The 20,174-nt window shown below is 39.5% G+C and overlaps 2 protein-coding genes and 1 long non-coding RNA gene across 4 annotated transcripts; 2 read left to right on the top strand and 1 right to left on the bottom strand.

Moving 5' to 3' along the window:
• The first annotated feature begins 473 nt into the window (after positions 1-473).
• ttc22 (tetratricopeptide repeat domain 22) lies at positions 474-5,480 on the top strand. The gene is made up of 8 exons (XM_075485783.1): positions 474-798; positions 1,685-1,985; positions 2,412-2,467; positions 2,549-2,664; positions 3,456-3,574; positions 3,995-4,156; positions 4,233-4,385; positions 4,474-5,480. Exons 1-8 carry the CDS (start codon positions 536-538, stop codon positions 5,008-5,010), a joined length of 1,707 nt encoding a protein of 568 aa, XP_075341898.1. The 5' UTR covers positions 474-535; the 3' UTR covers positions 5,011-5,480.
• Positions 5,481-6,163: 683 nt separating this feature from the next.
• On the top strand, positions 6,164-9,924 carry LOC142400680 (uncharacterized). Of its 2 annotated transcripts, XR_012772956.1 has the most exons (4): positions 6,164-6,926; positions 8,586-8,654; positions 8,791-8,978; positions 9,167-9,924. It is a non-coding gene; the product is annotated as an uncharacterized LOC142400680 (long non-coding RNA). The 2 variants fall into 2 exon arrangements; XR_012772955.1 differs by lacking the exon at positions 6,164-6,926 and having other exon boundaries at positions 8,469-8,654.
• Positions 9,925-15,817: 5,893 nt separating this feature from the next.
• On the bottom strand, positions 15,818-17,908 carry LOC142399883 (cornifelin-like). Its single transcript, XM_075484439.1, has 4 exons — positions 17,823-17,908; positions 16,779-16,850; positions 16,496-16,683; positions 15,818-16,410 (listed from the first exon to the last, which is right to left on the bottom strand). The coding sequence occupies exons 2-4, from the start codon at positions 16,843-16,845 to the stop codon at positions 16,171-16,173; spliced, it is 495 nt and encodes a 164-aa protein (XP_075340554.1). The 5' UTR covers positions 16,846-16,850; positions 17,823-17,908; the 3' UTR covers positions 15,818-16,170.
• Positions 17,909-20,174: the final 2,266 nt, after the last annotated feature.

Genomic DNA, 20,174 nt, shown 5'->3' with positions numbered 1-20,174 from the left:
ACTCACTTATTCTAATTCTGGGTCCTGGGATGGCTGGAGCCTGTCCCATCTACCTTTGACCACGATGCAGGTGACATTCTGGACAAGTTGCTAGTCTATTGCAGGGAAAGTCCAAACTAAAAGGGAGAAACAAAGAACATAACAAAGACCACAGATCATGGCAAAAACAGCTGGTAGATTCTGCATGGAGGGTTCAAAGACATTTTCACAAAATCTAAGTTATGAATAAGTTTAGGATCAGAATGGGCTTCAAGGAATTTCAGGTGGTACGGTGCCAAATCAGAGAAATCAAAAATATTTAAGAATGCCCAGAGCGATGAAAGTGAAAAAAAAGAGCTTAAATGCCAAATGCATCCATGGTTATACTCAGTCCCACATTAGTACTCTATTCCCCTCCCTTGTTACTCCAAACCCTAACCTGTTCAACCTGCCTGTCTTAGTATTGCGTAAGACAAAATCAAGGAGGACTTATAGCTTGGATCAGTTAAAAGATATACAGGTTTAAAGGTTTCCTTCCAAACTACAGAAGGAAGCCATGGAAGACGACAGCACAGAGGATATTGAGTCTCTCATAGAGGACATGGACTACATACCTGGCCACTTCCACCTGGACCTTAATCTAAACTGTGATCCCACTGGACCAGTTAAGCTGCGACACCGGGACACTTACCTAAAACAGGAGAGCCTGCAAGCTGAATTAGAAGCTGAAGTCGGATATTTACAATATGCCGTCCGAAATCTTCTAGGCCTGCTTGCATTTCACCTTGACCAGCTGGACAAAGCAGAGGAAATATTCAGGTGACGATACACTGACTTTTCCTTGAAGACAAAACATTAGTACTATAATATTAATAGATTATATTGTCAAAACATTGTTCTTTTTCTGCGACGTATTGATAAGTGGCACATCTTGTTTTCAGCAGCTTGCTGACAAATAGAGACACCACAAAGACTGAAATTTTCAAAGGACATTGTGTATTCTTATGCTTTAAGCTTCAAAATAACCACATTTCATGGCTGCAGTAGGAAGAAGTGCCTTAAATACACATTACTAAACATAGATTCAGACCACTCTGGATCCACTGATCACATGTACTATTTGATATTATAAGTTACTGCATGATATGACATATATATATATGATATTTTCAGTTCTCTTTTATTATCTAAAATATTTATCTTATGTTGTATTTCCTCTTTTCTGCTGGGAAACTGGCAGCTTTATCTAGTTGACACTATTTCCTGGTTGCTATGTTCAGAAACAATAAATAAACCAACAATTAACAGTCAAGTTAGCAGCACGGTAATTTAGTTGTGAATGGGGAGTAACATTCCTGTCATGAAAAAAGCTCATATGGTAATGTTTCATTCGGTGAAGTTTATCCCATAAATCATTGTAACATTGTTTAGCTAGCAATGTTTGCATGCAAACACTGGTTTTGGTGCAGAATTAGTCAGGGTGTTCATCTTTTAAGAACCAAAAAAAAGAAAAGAAAAAGTCCTGTAAGTCCCATAATTGTTGAGATATTCTATCAATACTCTCACTGCTAAAAATGGTTTGAGTTAAATGTAATGCAGTTTGATAGAGATGAAAATAAAGCACTTCATACTGTATTTGATCACTTAACATGTTTAAGACACAAGTGATTTTATTCTAATATACCTATGATTTTTGGCCTTTTAGAGGAATTTGTAAAGAAGACCCTGGAAACCTCAATGCCTGGGCCAATCTGGGCTATGTGTACGACAGGCTGGGGAGAGAGCTGGATGCAGGCGAGTGTGTGGACAAAGTCTCCCACCTCATGGGCATTGATGCTGGAGAGGCCTCTCAGGAGGAGGCCAGGCTACTGGCTGCACGCTGCCTGGCCGAGCAGGCTTACATTTATCCGTATGATGTGGAGCTGGATAGTGAGGATGACCTGAGGGAGAGGCTAATGTCAGCACTGACATTTTACAACAGAGCTCTGTGTTATGGAGGTCAACTGGTGAGATGGACCAAATTACTCAGAATACATATACAGTAGATATTAAGCTGTGAAAGATTATTGGTAAATGGAAGATTTATGTGTCGAGCACAAACATAATTCTGTGACTACTTGATCATCCAGCTTTTTAGTAATTGGTATGTTAACCGAGCTGCATTATTAATTATTATATAATTGTGTTTGCTCTTGTAATACTCATTTGACTCATTTGACTTTTACTGAAGTTCTTAAGTATGGCTATGCTCAGGAACCTTAGGTGCGTTAGACTTAGCTGGGTAAAGGAAACTCAAGTCATGCAAATAATATTCATGAAAAGCAAAACACAAATGTGGCACAATATATGATTTTACAGACTATTTCAGAAAGTTGTTTTATTTGGGTGGAACAGCGATCAGCTAATGCTGCTGACCTGCTTTTGTTTTTCAGATACCCACAGAGGAAAAACGAAGTTGGAATTTCAAAATGGCTACCATTTATATAAGGTACAGAACTAACCTTAAAAAATAGATCAAATTTCACTAAACATTATGATAATATTCAAGGTTTTTTTTTTCTCCCTGCAGACTGGACCACATTTTAAAGACCAAAGAAGATTCTGAATACTCAAGACTCTCTCACTACAATAAGGGACTCAAGCTCCTCAAAGAAACACTGGATTCTGAGAAAAAACAGCACAAAGGTAAACATCGTGTTGCTGTATGAATGTAATACAAGAATTTGGTGAAAATTTGCACGGCAACATAAAGATTTCCTGATTTATTATAACCCAGAATCATAGGTCCATATGTTTGCAACATGTTTTCATTCATGGAACATGAAAGATACATTCAGACTTTCAAAGTTCATCAAACATATGCTATACAATGGCTTTCTGAATCGCATCGGTATAATCTGGTTTTATTATCAAAATTACTCATGCACATTGGTCCCCTTACAGAATCTTAATTATGTCAGAAACTGTGAATATGAATGTGTTATGCTATATGTAATCATGTCATTTGAAATGGAGTTTATTTTAACTGCTAATACGAGTCATTTATATCTATATCTATAAATATATATCTATATAAAGATGTATATATTCTTTTTCTAGGCTTATCAATAAAACTACAACAAAAGCTGCCTCAGAATTCAAAAATAAAAAAAAAACTTTTAAGCAGGGTGAACCAGACAACAAGGAGCAAACAATGACAAGAATCTGGCAATAAACATGATGTATATCAAGCAGAAATAAAAGTATGACAGTCCAAATAAGATATATATTCACTTTGTTTGAAATTCATCAGTCTGTGAGTATAAAGTAGCTCAAAGGTTAGAAAAAAGTACCTACAATGCATGTAACTGTTGCTGGAAACACTTGATTGATGATATTAAAGTAGATAATTTCTAATGGAAAGGGAGACATATACATAAAGCGTGCTAACAAGTGGAAACTTGGAGCAATAAACTAACTGTGATCTTTCCTGATAGCTCTTGCCTGGTGTTATGTCGGCATTTTGTTGGAAAGGAAGGAGGAGTTTTCATCTGTGCCCATGTCCATACACGACTGTGGCTTCTCCGCCTCTGATCCTCTGTCCTGTTACGGAACCGTGAGTCAGCTCACACATTTACGCATCGCACCACATATAAGGCAATTGGCGTGGGAATACAAGTTATAACTATTATTACCTGGAACTGAAGATATTGTAGCCCAGACATAAAGGCCAAACTTTAAGTTACATGGTTAGATATTGATGAACAGATAATTAAATTATGAGCTGTTACCACAGGTAATGACTGCTACTCTATCCTCCTCTATGAACGTTTAAGAAGAGAGTTTTTATTTCTCACTGTTGTGAAGAGCATGCTGAAAATGGTCCAGGCTAATGTAGCGCCTTTCAACCTTCACACTCACACTTTAAACAATATATATCATATATTTAATATTAGATCTACGGTGCATCTTGTGGTGAGTTAGTTGTACTTTACAGTAAAAAATTTGTAATAGCTGCTACTTTCTCTGTTTTCAGGCCATAAATATGGCCAGTGATGACACATTCATCCTGAACCTTCTGGCCAAGGTCTTCTTTTATATGGGCAAACATGAGATGGCCACAGGGATCTGCAACATGGCCCTAAATATTCTGCCAGATCCAGAGCTCAACTGGCAGGCTTACTGCACCCGTGTCAAGGTACTGCAAGTGAGAAAAATCTAGTGGATTATAGCACATACAACTGACTTTTTGGGACAATTTATTTTCTTTTTAGATCAGTATGATCCTATATGTCAAGGACCTAGAGAAGGCAAAGCATGGACAAGGTGGAATCCCAGACCGGCAGAAGCTAACTGAGGCTAGAAAAGACTTGGACAAAGTGCTCGCTGTACGTCCATGTCTGCGAACTCATCTCGACATGGCTCAGGTAAAGGCACAAACTGTCCCAGTAAGCTGGATTTTATACAGCTACTCACATAAGCACATCATTCACATAAGCATGTCTTCCTTTTTAGGTCTACTACTACATGGGTGTAGATGCACTCCAGGAGAGCATTTTGGTGGATGAGGGTGCAGTAAACAGTGCTCTGGTCAGTCTGTCTCATGCCCTACAGTTTGAGCAAGGTGATAACTTGCCAGACCTCCATGTGCTCAGGGGACGCTGCCTTCTAATCAAAGGCGAGGAGCAGAACTCTGTCGACTGCTTCAAGAAGGCCATGGAGTTAGAGAGACCGGGGAGCACAGACACAACAGCCCTGCACTGCCTCCTCCAGGCTCTGCTGGCTCTGTTCATGCAGGGAGGCCCTGATCCCAACACTGTTATCACCCAGCTGGAGCTGTGGGTGCATAAGGCAGAGGAGAAGTACCCTGAGGAGGTAGTGAAATCTGAGCTAAGGTCCCTTTATAGGACACACACAGAAGAGGTCACAGAGTTGTCCAAGGCACTGATCAAGGCAGGACGTCTGGATCTAGTGAAGAGACTACTGGAAACAGTGGTGCCTAAACAGCTGGTTAAGAAGAGACTAGTTGCTAGGTCTTTCTCATATACATAAACCACACCAGAAGAGCCATCATTTAAGAATGTCTTTACACAGTGCTTTCTGTGCCAAACTGTGATGCTTTTACAAGCGCCTTTACCTTTTCTTTTCCCTGTCTTATCACTATCTATTTTTTTTAGGATAGAGGTATAACCACTAAGGTATTATATTGTTACAATGCTGCTTAAGACTATGTACCTTCATGTATTTGTGTGAAAATGAATGGCTTTGGGCTGTCCCTTGACGTTTTCCACACTATCCATATGTCCCACTAAGGAGTAGTTAACACAAAGCCCAGCTGCTGCTTGACTTCCTCACTACCAGCAGATGACCAGCAGATGGCAGTATAAACCATTAGGGTGTTACTTTAAAAGACATTCTGTTTTTCTGTAAGAAAAAAATAAAAATGTAAGATATCCAATGTAATTCTCAGACCTTAAAGTGGTTACAAATAAAACTGTCTTGAATCACTCAGCACATCTCAATCTGCAGATAGTTTCAAACTAACTTATTATGCACCGCGCATTGTGGCTTAATGTTACTTGTAAGTTACTTAGGATTGAAGCATCTGTTAAAACATCTGTACCCACATCTGGTTCCACAGATAATAAGGCAATATTTCTTTTAAAAATACTTTTAGTCTTGTTACTCTGTTGGATCTTCAAACTGTCTGCAAAACCTTGCATCTTCATCCCACTTCCATCATGGAATTACTTAACAAACCTAACCTAACAAGTATTTTTCCTGATAGTGTTGCATTTATGTAACACCATTTACATTTCTGTTTACCTGCACAAGTAGGTAGTAGCATGAGGCCATCCTTTTTTATAAAGGCCGCGTTCAACTACACAGCAGCGGTATGAATCAAGTTTCTGTGCAAGAGCAGCAATGCCTCCTTAAATAAAAAGTTTGAATGAAATAATGAAATATATTTTTATATACAACTTTTTATTCACACAATAAACAAAAAATAAGTTATAATATTTCAAGGCCTAAGATATGTAAAAACCGAATGGAGTGCAGTGAAACTATAAGAAGTCTGGCAGTTTGACCATGTTGTAATAGGCAGTACAGGGTTATTTACAACTTTATAGGAAGGTATTGTCACCAACTTTATCTAATGAACTGAACTGAATGAGCATATTCAAAAAACATGGTAACCTTTAAATTGATGACAAGATTGACACTCTACATATACTGACTCACATGTGTTGGTGAAATCAGTGGTAAAGCAAAACTTGATTATGGTTACATATTAGGAATATAATGATACATTCTATATCTCTATTCATGGGGTTTTATCAATGGCCAAAATTACAGCTCATTGTAAAAGTCATAATGTACATGAGTGTGATTTTTCGACAGAAACTTGTAACTTGACTAGAGCATTGCAAAGTCATGCGTGCAGGCACTTATGTGCATGAGTCAGGGAAATTCTAAGCTACAGTACCTGTTGAACTACAATCTTTTTCTTCATTTGTAGTCTCAGGCAGCATGAAACTCTTCTCTATTTTCATTCAAGTACCAAAAGTACATACATATAAACCAAATTACATACCAGAATTTAAAATGACTGCAGGAAACAAATAACTACAGAAATCCAAAGGCAGTTACGTGTAAGGTATGGGAACTAACACATTTGTGAAGTCACCGAAACTCTTTGGGGTGGAGTGTGGTGTGTCTCTCTTAGAGGACAGACGACATTCTTTAACTCTTAGTGACTGGCAGGTTTTCCCCACCTTCATGAAAATAATAAAAGGGACATGCTCCTGATTAAAGCTGGTTTTTTTGCTTTTTTTTACCTCTATTTGCACAAGTGTTCAGGTTCGGCAGCATTGTTTTTGCAAGTAATTCGTGACATGCCACACCTCACAAAAGACGTGCATTTTCACAACTGTCTGAGGTGTCAGTAAGGTTTCCATCTTCACCAGGTAAGATTTGGTTTTGTTCGTGGATGTTTTTGGGTTTTCACAAAGAAAGAAATTTGTATTGCTGAGTGAGCTGGGAAGTTTCCCAGCTCGTTGTTGGTCAGAAGGAGATTCTTAGCGGCAGTATTTAAGGAATAGAAGCAGTAATCATAATCGTGTTTTAGAGCTAAAATCTGCCAAGATTTTTTACTATTATTATTATTGTTACTGTGAGCTAGAGTGCATACCCAAATATACTCACACCAAGGAGATCTGACAGTGAAATAATATATATATATATTCTATATATATTGATCGTCTATTAAAGGCTCAGATTCTGAAAACACTTGCTTAGTAATATAGAACAGTTCAGTAAAAGTTTAACATTTATGCTAGCTATATACAACAGCATATAGTTAGTATAAAGTATAGTATACAGACTATAGTTTCATGTTATGGTGATTTCTTGTGTTAACATAATTAACCTAATTCTTCCCACCTTTGCTGTGAAAAAAAGATGAAGAGACACTTCCTGTAAATCATGGGTGATTAAATAGCTTAACAAACTGCAGTCCACTGTTAGCTCACACACATTTACTCCGAATGGGATCGTAATTCACTAACTGAATTTCTTGTTTTAAGACTTGAAACTTGATTGACCAACCAGAGTCGTAAACTAACTAAAGTTCTCATCCATGAGCAAAACACCCAAAATAATTAATTGGCTGCAAGAGCAAACATAGTCATTATTCAGCTGCAGTAGCAGAACAACTGAAGAGCTGGTAAATACTTGATTTTTGCGAGTTATGTTCATACAACAAAAGGAAATTCCCTGTTCAAATATGTGTAGTGTGAGTAAGGCTGCAGTTAGTTTAGTTAAAGTTATAGTTGTATAGTAGAGAAGCATTGCCCACCAAGGACTGAAATGAGGTGCTGATTGAAAAGAAAAAACATGAGAGTGTCACACACTTTGGGTCAATACGCATTCTGTTTTATTGACCAGTTAAGTTAATGTTACCATCTATTTGCTTCTCTCCTCAATGTATTCACATGCATTTTGTTACTGTTAATCTCCGTAGACAGTCAGTAAAGCTGGACTAAATTACGCAGATTTTTTTGTTTCCGTTGTAAAATAATGGAAGAAGTCTGTAACACTGACGCTGATGTGGCCCATTTAGATAAAGCACTAACCTGCCACCATTTTAGAGCCATTTCCTACCTTTTGCTGTGCACTTCTAAAACCCTGATTGTGTAACTGCAGCATAATCTGAACAGCTAACCATCCACCAGCGAGTGTGCTGTCATTTCTGACATATTAACATGCAGAATAAACACAGTCAGCAACAGAGTGGGTGTCTTTCTTCTTACACAGTCATTCACCTCTAGCTGCCATGCATTCTAATCCCTGCCACTTACTGAGCAAAGCTCAGGCAGAGTGAGTCATCATCCTTAAAGGGAATGTGGGCAGCTACTGTTCAGTTTGCATTTAAAACTACAAACATGTAAACAGCCAGTTTGGAATAAAGTCAAACCAGAACTAATAACTGTAACTAACAAATACACATTCAATCAAGTTTAGCGTGCTAGTTATTGCAATAAAATCTAACCTTACTGAATATGTGTTGCAAAACAGTGTGTTTGCTAGTCATTCGCATATTTCTGCGTTTTAATTTGTTTTTTAAGCCATGACAGCTCAACCTTTGTCAGAATGGAGCACTGGCCTCTTTGGCTGCTGTGAAGACACAAGCTCTTGTAAGAATCAACATCTTTTAATTATATTTACTCAAAATATTGTGCTCAGTAATAATGATTTCAGTAAATTAGCTAATTTTGTTTCTTTTTACTCACTTGGAATATATATAACAACATCAAACTGCTTGTTCTTCAGGCTGCTATGGTTTCTGGTGCTGCCCCTGTCTCGCCTGCAGTGTTGCAGGAAACTTTGGAGCAAACCGCTGTCTTCCACTGTGTGATATATGCAGCCCTTCAGTGATGTCAGCCTTCGGGATACCTTTGTTTGTGCCCCCCGCAGGCTTGGCTCTGAGGGTTGGCATTCGACACAAATATGGTGTCAAGGTAAAACAATTGCAAATTTTTTAGGTATTTACTTGTTGCATGTTTGAATAAAAGCTTTGTGGCTATTTTTAGGTTCTCATTGACATGCACCTTTAGAAAAACTTTATTTTTGACCTGGGAAGGACGATAAGTGGGGAAAGTAAAAGTGTTAAGAAAATAAAACAGAATCAGACACCGTTGCCCCACAGGGATCACTCTGTAAGGATATCGCCACTTCCTGCATCTGTGTGTGGTGCTCCTGGTGTCAGATGCATCGGGAGTTAAAATTTCGGAAGGAAAACCCCACTGTGGTCCACATGCAGCCTGCTCCAGCGAAAAAATAGAGGACGGTTGTGGATTCATATGTTTTGTCTATTTCTTCTTTTAAAAGCTATTTGATTGAGCAGAGATCAATAATCTGTGGTGTAAAAATGTTTGTTTAGCTTGCAGCAGATTTTTTTGATTGGTACTCTGACCTACTTGTGATCTTATTTTAACCAAGTATTTTCAAGCTATGAGCGACTGAAAACGTTCTATTCAAATATTTTTAAAAGTTGCTCTTGGGCATCAGTACACGTTTAACTGTAATGTCATATTTAATATGCTGCAATGATAATTATGACAACTTGAAGTTTCTTCAGATGGAGCGATGATGATCAATTACTCTGTTTTAAATCAGATTTACCAAAGTTACTACTAATATAACTAACTACTAATATATAGGATGAAAATTGGTTTCTATTAATGTGAAACAAGTTAGCATCTGTTTCCTAGACATTAATCGTTTTCTAATGTGGTTTGAACATGTCTGCTATTGTTTATGATTCTTTTATGTCTCGTACAGTGTGCGTAATCAGTGTAATTGAGTTTGAGTTTGGCTTTCTGAAATGCTTTTAAAATGTTGTAAATCAAGAAGTTTAATGATCATAGTTATTTTCATCTGCAGCAACAATCAATAAAAACATTAAAGTGACAAAATCACCATTTGTCTGGATTTCTTAAAGATAATATGAATTAAAAATCATAGGAAAAGTCTACGTAGGAGCATCGGACACATCTGTGAAACGATTCTGCTCCATCAGTATGCATCACACCAAGTACCTGGTAATGGCAATATTTCCTTATATATTTGATATGTCGTATTCTACAGAAATATTGTCTGCGTAGGGGGAAAAGAAAAATTTTGCAAAGAAATCACTTTTTGATAATCAAAAATGTCAACATTACATTACAAGTTGGTGATTTTATTATGTCTTATATATGCAGCACACCATGCAGCCGTGCAGCCACAGTGAAGTACGCCCCAGCACATCTTCAGGCACACCAGCGAAAGCTGACACACTATAGTGTTCAGACATACAAAAGCACACACAAAGGCAAAGTGTCATCTCAGATCACATTACAGCATTACAGAAAATTCTTCTAATGAGCCTCAGAATCACTGGAGTCAGTTCAAAAAGGCCCCCCCCCCCCTACACACTCAACACAAAAGGAGCAAATCCTGTTGTGCAAAAAAATAAAAATCGGACACTATCAATTCAGTATTGTTTTCAGACTGCACAGAGAGTGAGAAAGATTTAATGGTATAATATCAGTCATGGTCAGACTTCACGTTTGCAATTGTAAACTTTAGTAAACATTACCAAAATGAATAATAATGATGTCAATAATTATTTTGATAAGCCAAAAGCATTGTCACTTTTAGTGGAAATAAATACCTACATATAAAATAAAGCAAGAATTTATAACATCCAATAAAATGATATTTATGTATATGGCACATTAACTTTGTAGCTGCATTTTGCACTCCTGTCCTTATGGGGATACCTCATTTTCAAATAGACTAAGTTCAATCAGTTCTCACTTTGAACATCTTGAACATATTTACCTGTTTGAACTTCAAGAGATGTATGGCTTTCGGTAGAACAATAGGAACGGTCAACATGTATGTGTTCCTGTGCACCGGGACACAATTCATCTTCTGTCCTACTGCGCTTGGTGGGTCTCTCGGGGCACTCTGGTGGTGTGAAGATGAACTTGGTTGGGACAGCATTCGGTTTGAGTCTCCTCAGGCCATCTGCTCTGCCACTCTCATACTGTTTTTCATCAAAGTGGTCCTAAAAGGAAAATGACAGTGACTTTTTAATGGAAGTAAATGAATTGCAGATAAAAGAAAAATGCAAATGTATTTACAAAAGCTATCAATAAGTTATCATGTATTCTTAACCAGACATCTCTTATTTCACAAACACATGTATGAATAAAACTCTCATTTCTAAATTGGCCAAATACACACAAGTTCAATACATCCAAAATGTTCATGACTAACTACTGAATTCTTCACAAAGTTACAGTTTCTTTGCCAAATACATAAGAAAAGGATAACGCGATTGACAGTATAGGATGAGGCTATGGACGTGAGTTTCAGTAAGATGTAAATCGCAGGGGAAAAGGACCATAACATTAGCCCGATAGCAATAATAACTTGGTAGTACCCGAGGCAAAGTTACGTGTTTTCACAAGCATTGGATGAGGTTTTAGTCAGATGTCAATCGCGGGAATAAAGGACCATAATATTAGCGCGATAGCAGTAATAACTTAGTAACTGAGGCAAAGTTATGTGTTACCGAAATGTGGCTGTCTACATCGACATGAATTAAATGCACACGTCGTTTTCACAGTAGGTGTTATATTGCATCCGAGTTACTGTTGTTATGACAGTAGCTGCTAATTTTCTAACTAGCTACAGGTTAGCATAAGGCTAGACTAACTTCAAACTTAATTCATTTCTTAAGCGGTGTCAGGAGTTTTTGAGAGCATGGTATATATTAATGCTATTATGACTTTATTTTTTAAGTAATTGTTAACAAAAGTCAGAGAAAAAAATGACATTTACCTCACACAACACGGAGAAATCTGTCGCTTTCCAGTCCTTCCTTCTGACCTTAATCTCCCATCATTTCCTCCGTTTTTTGTCACGGGGGAAACGGTGTAGTTGTTTCCCCTGACCCGGTCTTACACTACAGCCATGTGCAGTGCAGCTTGGCATTATATTGGCATAACAACTAATAATAATTTAATAATGTATTTGAAGTGTTCTGATATAGCTCACTGTGGGGATAGCTGGGTGAACTAGGAATATTGGAAGCAAACATGGCGTCCACGAAACACGTGACCAGCTCAGAACCAATCAGCATAGCGGGAATGCAACAAGGACTCATGGGAGAGAAAATGTACCCCCAAAATGGGCTACAGACCTTTTTAATGCACTTGTAATGACGTTGTGATAACACCTGTGCACCTTACTCACCTCCCTTTTCCCTGCTGTGTATCGATAGAGCGGTGTTGACCGCATACCGTCACTGTGAACGAGAGAGGGTGAGAGGACTATAAATAGCGCTCGTCGCCATTGTTTATATAGGTGATTAGAGCTAGCTGTCCGATGGACATCTCTGTTGATCTGGCGTGGACATCTCTGTTGATCTGGCGTGGCATCCCCGCCACTTTCACTACGTTCACAAAACACAATACACACAAATAGAATAAATACATCCATGTAGGTCCACCATAAGTCAGTGCAAACTCAGATGTCTATCTTGTGAGGGACAGGCGGTGCTTGACGAGGTGTTAGCTGCTGCCGGAAGAGCTAACAGTCAACCAGCCGCAGCTCTGATCACCATTTTCATTTTATTCATTGGAAAATGCTCAAGTCTTTTTTAGCCTTTTTCTTATTCTTATTTATTAACAAATAACAAGAAAACATACTTTATCATCCAAGTATCTTTCTTAATATCTTTTAATTACTGCTAAGACTTAGCGTTGGCGAGCTAAACTTAGCTAGCTAAGGAACCATAACGTTAGCCTGTTCAGGCCATGGTTAAGGCCATTGTGGGCGCTTTCCCACCATAGTCCTGTGATGGGCACAGCTCAATTCTGGGTGGATTTCTGCATGCCCGAGACTCGTGGTGTGAGCAGTATCGGAGCGGAACTGGAGCGCATTTCATCAAAACTGGCTCCATGCTCCAACTATATTTTGCAGCTCCACTCCGTTCACATGCTCTGTATATATTCAAAGATAATGAATATAAGGGTTCTCAATTCACTGTTTATTTTCAATTCACTGTTCATGTTATTCATTTGACTTTTTTTGTTAATAAATTTGGATGGTTGTTAATATCTGCCAAGAGACAACGAAAATGAGCCATTTGACTAATTTGGTTTGATTTAACTTGTTTGTATGTTGAGAAATGTGTATGGTCTCTTTTTAAATGAATAAAATTGTTGTTAAAGCTGGTATCCATGCTGCACTCTGAAATAAAAAAATCTGAGAAAAGGAAAGAAAAAAAACTTTCATGTTATCAGATAATTGGTTCTTCATTGTTTTACATTTATGAATAAAAGCTTCCCAGCACTGTGCCTCCTACAAACGAAATGATTAAGACATCCACAACAATTTAAGTCCCTTATATCACCTTCGGCTGTTTCTGTTTTTCCGTTACTCTGTATTAAATTAGATTTATCTAATTAATGTGGAAATGAAGAAATGACAGAACGTCACACAAATCTTCTCTATATCCTCGGGTTTTGCAGTTGGTGCCGACTGTGGACCCTGAACTGGACTCCTGCCTGCTACCAGCACCAGTCTGACCAGAGACAACAGAGATGACCTGACAGACTGGACGGGGCCTGAGGGGACAGCCAGCCGTTAAACACACCACCAGACTCTTCCTCCAGCACATTAACATCAGTCACGATGTTGACCAGACATTAATAAGCACCGTGCTGTCGCTGCTGCACCAGGAGAGGGCAGTAACACACACAAACTCTGCTACATGCAATGAAGAAATTCTTCATGTCTGCATGCAAATCGGAATCACACAAGGTGTTGAGTGATATCAAAACCTTTGAACAAAAAACAAAACCGCTCTTCCTGCTGTCAGTGATGTGAAGAATGAAACACAGCCATATCAAAATGTATCATGCTATGATCAAGTTATTAATAAACTCGAATTGGATTATCTGCTCCGAATCAAATCAAAGGCTTCACCATTCGTTCACTTCAATTCAATTAGATTTTATTCATATAGTGCCAAACCACAACACATGTAGTCTCTTAAGGAACTTCAGAGATCAAGTCCAATTCAAGTAATTTATGATCATATTTATTGAATTCCAAATAAATCCAATTCATACAATGTCAATTAAAAAATAGTTGTCTAATTGTCTAGTTAAGGAAATCAATAGATTGCATAAAAACGTCCTGAGCATGCACAAGGCATGGAAAAAATCCCCTTTAACCGGAAGAAAATTGTGACAGAACCAGAAGGGCGGCCATCTGCCTCAACCGGTTGAGGCTGACTGAGCGCTTCTTTTAAACATTTCTGGGAAATCTCTCCACACATGAAGGTAAAAAACTCTCTAAAATGTATACAGGTTATCCAGCAGATTCGGTAGCCAATCTGTGTCCTCTGAGACAGGCCTAACATCACTATGACACACTGCACAGTTCTGAATCCTGCTACGCTTCTACCAACCCCTTCTGAGGATGAGGAGGGGCAGAACCATGATTGTGAACTTGCTCTCTCGAATGTTTGTTCGAGAGCAGACGGAAAGAACAACTGTTGAAGTAACAATTGAAGTTGAAGGCCATCCGAGGTTTGATGGCAAAATAACTTCTCTAAAACTTTATTCTTACTAATTTTATGGGAACCAAACCCAGTTGTTATTTTAGTTGGTGTGAGTTTTCAATCAGCAGTAAAACACATGGAATATTTCGAGGAGGCTCATACTCCACTCAGTAAGCTGTGATGAAGGGTGAGAATTAGATGGCTGCAGGGCGCTTCCCTGAATTTAACCGCTGATGACAAACGGGTTATGGTTAAAACAACCAGCTGGGAATTAGGAAGTGTGAAAACACATGATGAAAGTTAAGGCTTAACAAACATGAAACTGTCCCCTAGCTGCTTACAGGAGCGTGCAGGAAGCTTGGAGGAGAAGAAAAGGTTCAGGGAGATGGGAGGAGACAAGAAAGGGGAGTCAGGAGCTCAGTGTTGCTCCATATTGATAAATAAAAACAAAGCTTTACGTTTGGCTTTATGTTTTTGGTTACTTGTGTCACCTGTTGACATAAAGGGATTTACAATCTGAATTTTCATATCTGAATCTGTTCAGTTAACTGAACTTGATGAATATATGGGTCATATATGGGTTTTGGATAGGCTTTGCTTAGGAACATAGTCTTATTTTCATTTGTATCCGAACGCTGGACCGCCAAAAAGAGATTTAAAAACTGTCTGTGCCTACAAAGGAAATTAAATGGGCACTGTGACATGCTTCCACACAAAGCTATTTAATTTGCAACATCACTGCATACATAAGTAGAAGAGCAGTAATAACTTCAGCAACACTTTTATTATTTAAACTGATTCGTCCCTCATACTACAGGTGGAATGTTAAATCAAAAGAAACTTTTTCAATGAGAACATCTAATGAGATCGCTTGCAGACATGAAGACATACACAGCAATTTAGGTCTTTCAAATCAAGCTCCACTGTTTCAGTTTTATGTTTTTTTGTGCACTTGATATGAAGGTAGAGAGAAAATAGCGATTGTGAGGTCTGACTTTTTCTGGATGAACGATTTTGTGATGCAAATGTATTACTCTTTTGAACGCATATTATTTTGAGAAGCAAAACGCTTTATTTTTGTGGCCCCAGCCAACTAGCCGGAATACTTGTCAACGCCAAAGCGAGGCTGGAATTCGGCTCACAGGACGCAGCAGGGGGTAAGTCAAATTTAATAAATGATATTGCTAATATGGGATGTCATACAGCTTCATGTCAAAAGAGGCGAACTATCCCTTTAAGTTTCTACATGTGATCAGCTTTTATTATGCGATTAATGTACAACGAAGAAGCCTAAATGACGAACGTTAAAGAGTTCTACACGGGTCACCAGAGTGTATTTGGAGCTCAAGATTCATAAATCAGCATTCTAATCATATACATCTTCAGGATTATTAAGGAAAAAAAATATACGACAAAACGCAAGTTAAATTTATTTTTTTTACAATACAGCTATTGATCAACTGTAATTAATGAATGATATACAGTTGCCAAAAGGGCACAGAAGAAGATCACTACTTTGTCTTTCACTGATGTTTACATGAATGTGTCAGAGCAAACAACAAATTTAACTTCCACACGTGTCAGTTTTAAGCTATAAAGACTTGCTGAGAGTTTGTAGGCATCATCATCACAGGAGCAGACTGCATGCTGACAACAGTAGGAGGCGGCATGTTGACAATAGTAGGAGACGGCATGTTGACAATAGTAGGAGACGGCATGTTGATGACAACAGGGGTTTTCTTGCGATGTTTTATCTCACGATGCATTTGACACCAGGAGCACCACACGCAGAAACATGAAGCTGCGATGTCTTTAGGGAGGGAACCCTGTAAACCAGCACATTGAAACATAGTCACACTTTTCAATCTCACTCCTAATCTATTGGAGGTCAGTGTTGTCAGTGCATCATACCTTGATACCATATCTGTTCCGCATGGCAGCCCTTATAGACAAGGCTGCAGGAGGAGCACACAGAGGCACCCCACAAGCAGAAAATGCAACAGGAGTGCATATATCACATAAGGGCAGACAGTTGCTCTCTCCAAACTTTCCTGAAACAGTGCAGGCAAGGAAAGGACAGCACCAGAAACCATAGCAACCTGAAAAACACATGGAGATACAGCTACAGGCTGATAAAGTGATCTTAGGTGATTTTAAGCTTTATTGTGTGAAAAATACTACATTACACTCTTACAAGTACTTGCATCCTCGAAGCAGTCACAGAGACCACTGTCCCAGTCTGTCAGAGGTTTTCCTTCCATCAGAGCTGAAACGTGAGCAACAGACAGTGAGCAGTTTCCCTGTGAGGTCAGAGAACAGCAGGAAAAGGAAACTGTCACAGTGGAACACGATTTAAGAAACGAAACCCAAGCATAATCGAGATTAGTGGACGCCATTATGGGTCATGTTTAAAGGTGTGAATAAACATCCTTGCTGGTCGTTTTGATTGGAGGACTTGTCTATTGTTGCATATGTCACATCCCTACAGATCATCTGGTTAGATTTTAAACTACCTTCCGGCAAAAACTTGTTTCAAGCATTCCAGCGTCTGTACCAGTGACTGCCCAGTTTTAGTGATAGTTTTCCACAGTGTTGCCGTGGTAATTACTGCCCTTCTGTTCATGGTACAATGATAATGCAAATGAAAGACCACAAGTAACCCCAGCTGTGTGTTTTCACTCAGTTTAAAGGAAATTCCCTCTGTAAGCTACAGTGTGTTACATCCATCTATGGGAATCATGGTTTTGATTTTATTACTGTATCAATTATCATCAAAATTAAAGGAATTGCAAAGCAGAGCTGAAAGTTGAGGTAATTTCTTGCTCCATATTAGCAGATATTATTGGTTATAAGTACAGATATGAACCAGTTTTTCTACGGAAAACAGAATCCTTTAAAACATATTCAAATTTTGAAGCATCCATTGTGTGTTTCTCCATATATCCAGAATCTCACATCTATAACATTTCTATCTTCATGCAGGTAAACACAGAGCTATGATTGAAAACTTAATCCCACAACCGATTTAGCTTTTGAATTACAATTTGCCCCAGGATCAGTCAAACGTTTTTTTTTTCCTGGTGAGAATGTAAGTACTAAAAAGAAAAGCAAACTAATTATTTTGTTCCATACCAGCTTCCTCTCTTTAACTTTATCAATAATACGACCCACCTATTCAACAGAAGTTCAGTTAACTGAGCAGACTGAAATGACTCGTTGGTAATTTGAAAGGTCTTACTATATCTTATCAAGCCGGGTCCTCTCTTGGCACGTCTACAGCTGTGAAGGAACAGGACGCTATGATTTGTATTAGGATTATCAACACTGAACGATGACACCTAAACCAGTGATTCCCAACCCTGGTCCTCAAGGCACACCGCCTTGCATGTTTTCCATGTTTCCATGCTCCAGCACACCTGATTCAAATGAATCAGGAACCTGGACCCGATGCAGTTTGCATACCGGTCCAACAGGTCTACAGATGACGCCATCGCCCTGACAGTGCACACCGCTCTCTCCCACCTGGAAAAGAGGCATTCGTATGTGAGGATGCTGTTCATTGATTACAGCTCAGCGTTCAACATCATCATCCCCTCCAGACTCGTCTCCAAGCTTGTAGACCTGGGACTAAACACCTCCCTCTGCAAATGGATCTACAGCTTCCTGACGGGGAGGCCACAGCTGGTGAGACTCGGTGACCGCACTTCAGCCACAGTGGTCACAAACACTGGCACCCCCCAGGGTTGTGTGCTCAGCCCGCTCCTGTTCTCCTTGTTCACACATGACTGTGCGTCAAGGCACAGTTCCAGCCTCATCGTGAAGTTTGCTGATGACACAACCATCGTGGGCCTCATCACTAACAGTGACGAGTCAGCCTACAGAGAGGAGGTTGACACCCTAACAACACGGTGTCAGGAGAACCACCTGTCTCTGAACATCAGCAAAACTAAGGAGATGATCGTGGACTTTAGGAGGCGGCAGGGGGTGGAGCATGCACCCCTCCACATCAACGGATCTGAAGTAGAAAAGGTCAGCTTCTTCAAGTTCCTTGGGGTTAATATCAGCCATGATCTCACCTGGTCTGCCCACACGGACAAGGTGGTCAAAGCTGCCCGAAAACGCCTCTTCTTCCTGAGGAGACTCAAGAAGTTTGGCATGAACCCAGTCCTCCTCACCAACTTTTATAGGTGCACTATAGAAAGCATCCTGACTGGTAGCATCTCAGTGTGGTTCGGGAGCTGCACAGCCATGGACCATAAGGCCCTACGCAGTGTGGTCCGATCTGCTGAGTGCATCAATGGTAGGAAACTCCCAACCCTTCAGGACATCTACCACACAAGATGTCTTCGTAGAGCTGTCAGAATCCTAAAAGACTGCCATCACCCATCCTTCAGACTGTTCACCATGCTGCCTTCTGGTAGGCGGTACAGAAGCATCCGGTCTCCACCCGCAGAATGGAGAACAGTTTCTATCCTAAGGCCATCAGGCTTCTAAATGGACTATAATGCACTCTCATCACTTACACACTCGACACTTTATACTTTACACATGCCTACCTCCACTGCTGTTTGCACTGCAACTTGCAATATTGCACAATATTTTATTTTTTACCTTATGTTCTAGGTTAGTTTAGGTCTTAGATTAGCATAGGTTATTATGTGTATTATATGTTCAGTATAGCTCTTGTAATTAGCGTAAAATTGTAGTATCCACATTGCCTATTTATTGTTCCTGTCTTTGTGAGAGTACTTATGTCATGACGTGTTACGGCATGTTATGTCTTGTTATGGTAGTTGCTGTACGGTGTCCTGTCCTAAGAATTTCAGTGCCCAGTCCGACTCTGTTGTTCTGTGTATCTGACAATAAAAGACTTGACTTGACTTGACTTGAATGGGTCGTCCTCAGCCTTCTGCAGTGCTTAAAGACCTGACCCATTCATTTGAATCAGGTGTGCTGGAGCACGGAAACATGAAAAACATGTAGGGTGGTGTGCCTTGAGGACCAGGGTTGGGAAACACTGCTCTATTTGACTGCTTTGAGGATGTGAGCACGTAAATCAAACTTAGATTTCTCAGACTAAAAGCCTTATGTGAGAATATATTATGCTGTAGCTGTATCTCCATGTGTTTTTCAGGTTGCTATGGTTTCTGGTGCTGTCCTTTCTTTGCCTGCACTGTTTTAGGAAAGTTTGGAGAGAACAACTGTCTGCCCTTATGTGATATATGCAGTCATGCTGTATTTTCTGCTTGTGGGGTGCCTCTGTTTGCTCCTCCTGCAGCCTTGTCTATAAGGGCTGTCATGCGGAACAGATATGGTATCAAGGTATGATGCACTGACAACACTGACCTCCAATAGATTAGGAGTGAGATTGAAAAGTGTGACTATGTTTCAATGTGATGGTTTACAGGGTTCCCTCCCTAAGGACATCGCAGCTTCATGTTTCTGCGTGTGGTGCTCCTGGTGTCAAATGCATCGTGAGATAAAACATCGCAAGAAAACCCCAGCTGTCATCAACATGCCGCCTCCTACTGTTGTCAGCATGCCGCCTCCTACTGTTGTCAACATGCCGCCTCCTACTGTTGTCAGCATG

Source organism: Odontesthes bonariensis, chromosome 15 (genome assembly GCF_027942865.1).
Source record: "Odontesthes bonariensis isolate fOdoBon6 chromosome 15, fOdoBon6.hap1, whole genome shotgun sequence".
NCBI classification, from domain to species: domain Eukaryota; kingdom Metazoa; phylum Chordata; class Actinopteri; order Atheriniformes; family Atherinopsidae; genus Odontesthes; species Odontesthes bonariensis.
This window is presented reverse-complemented; position numbering and strand designations above follow the sequence as displayed.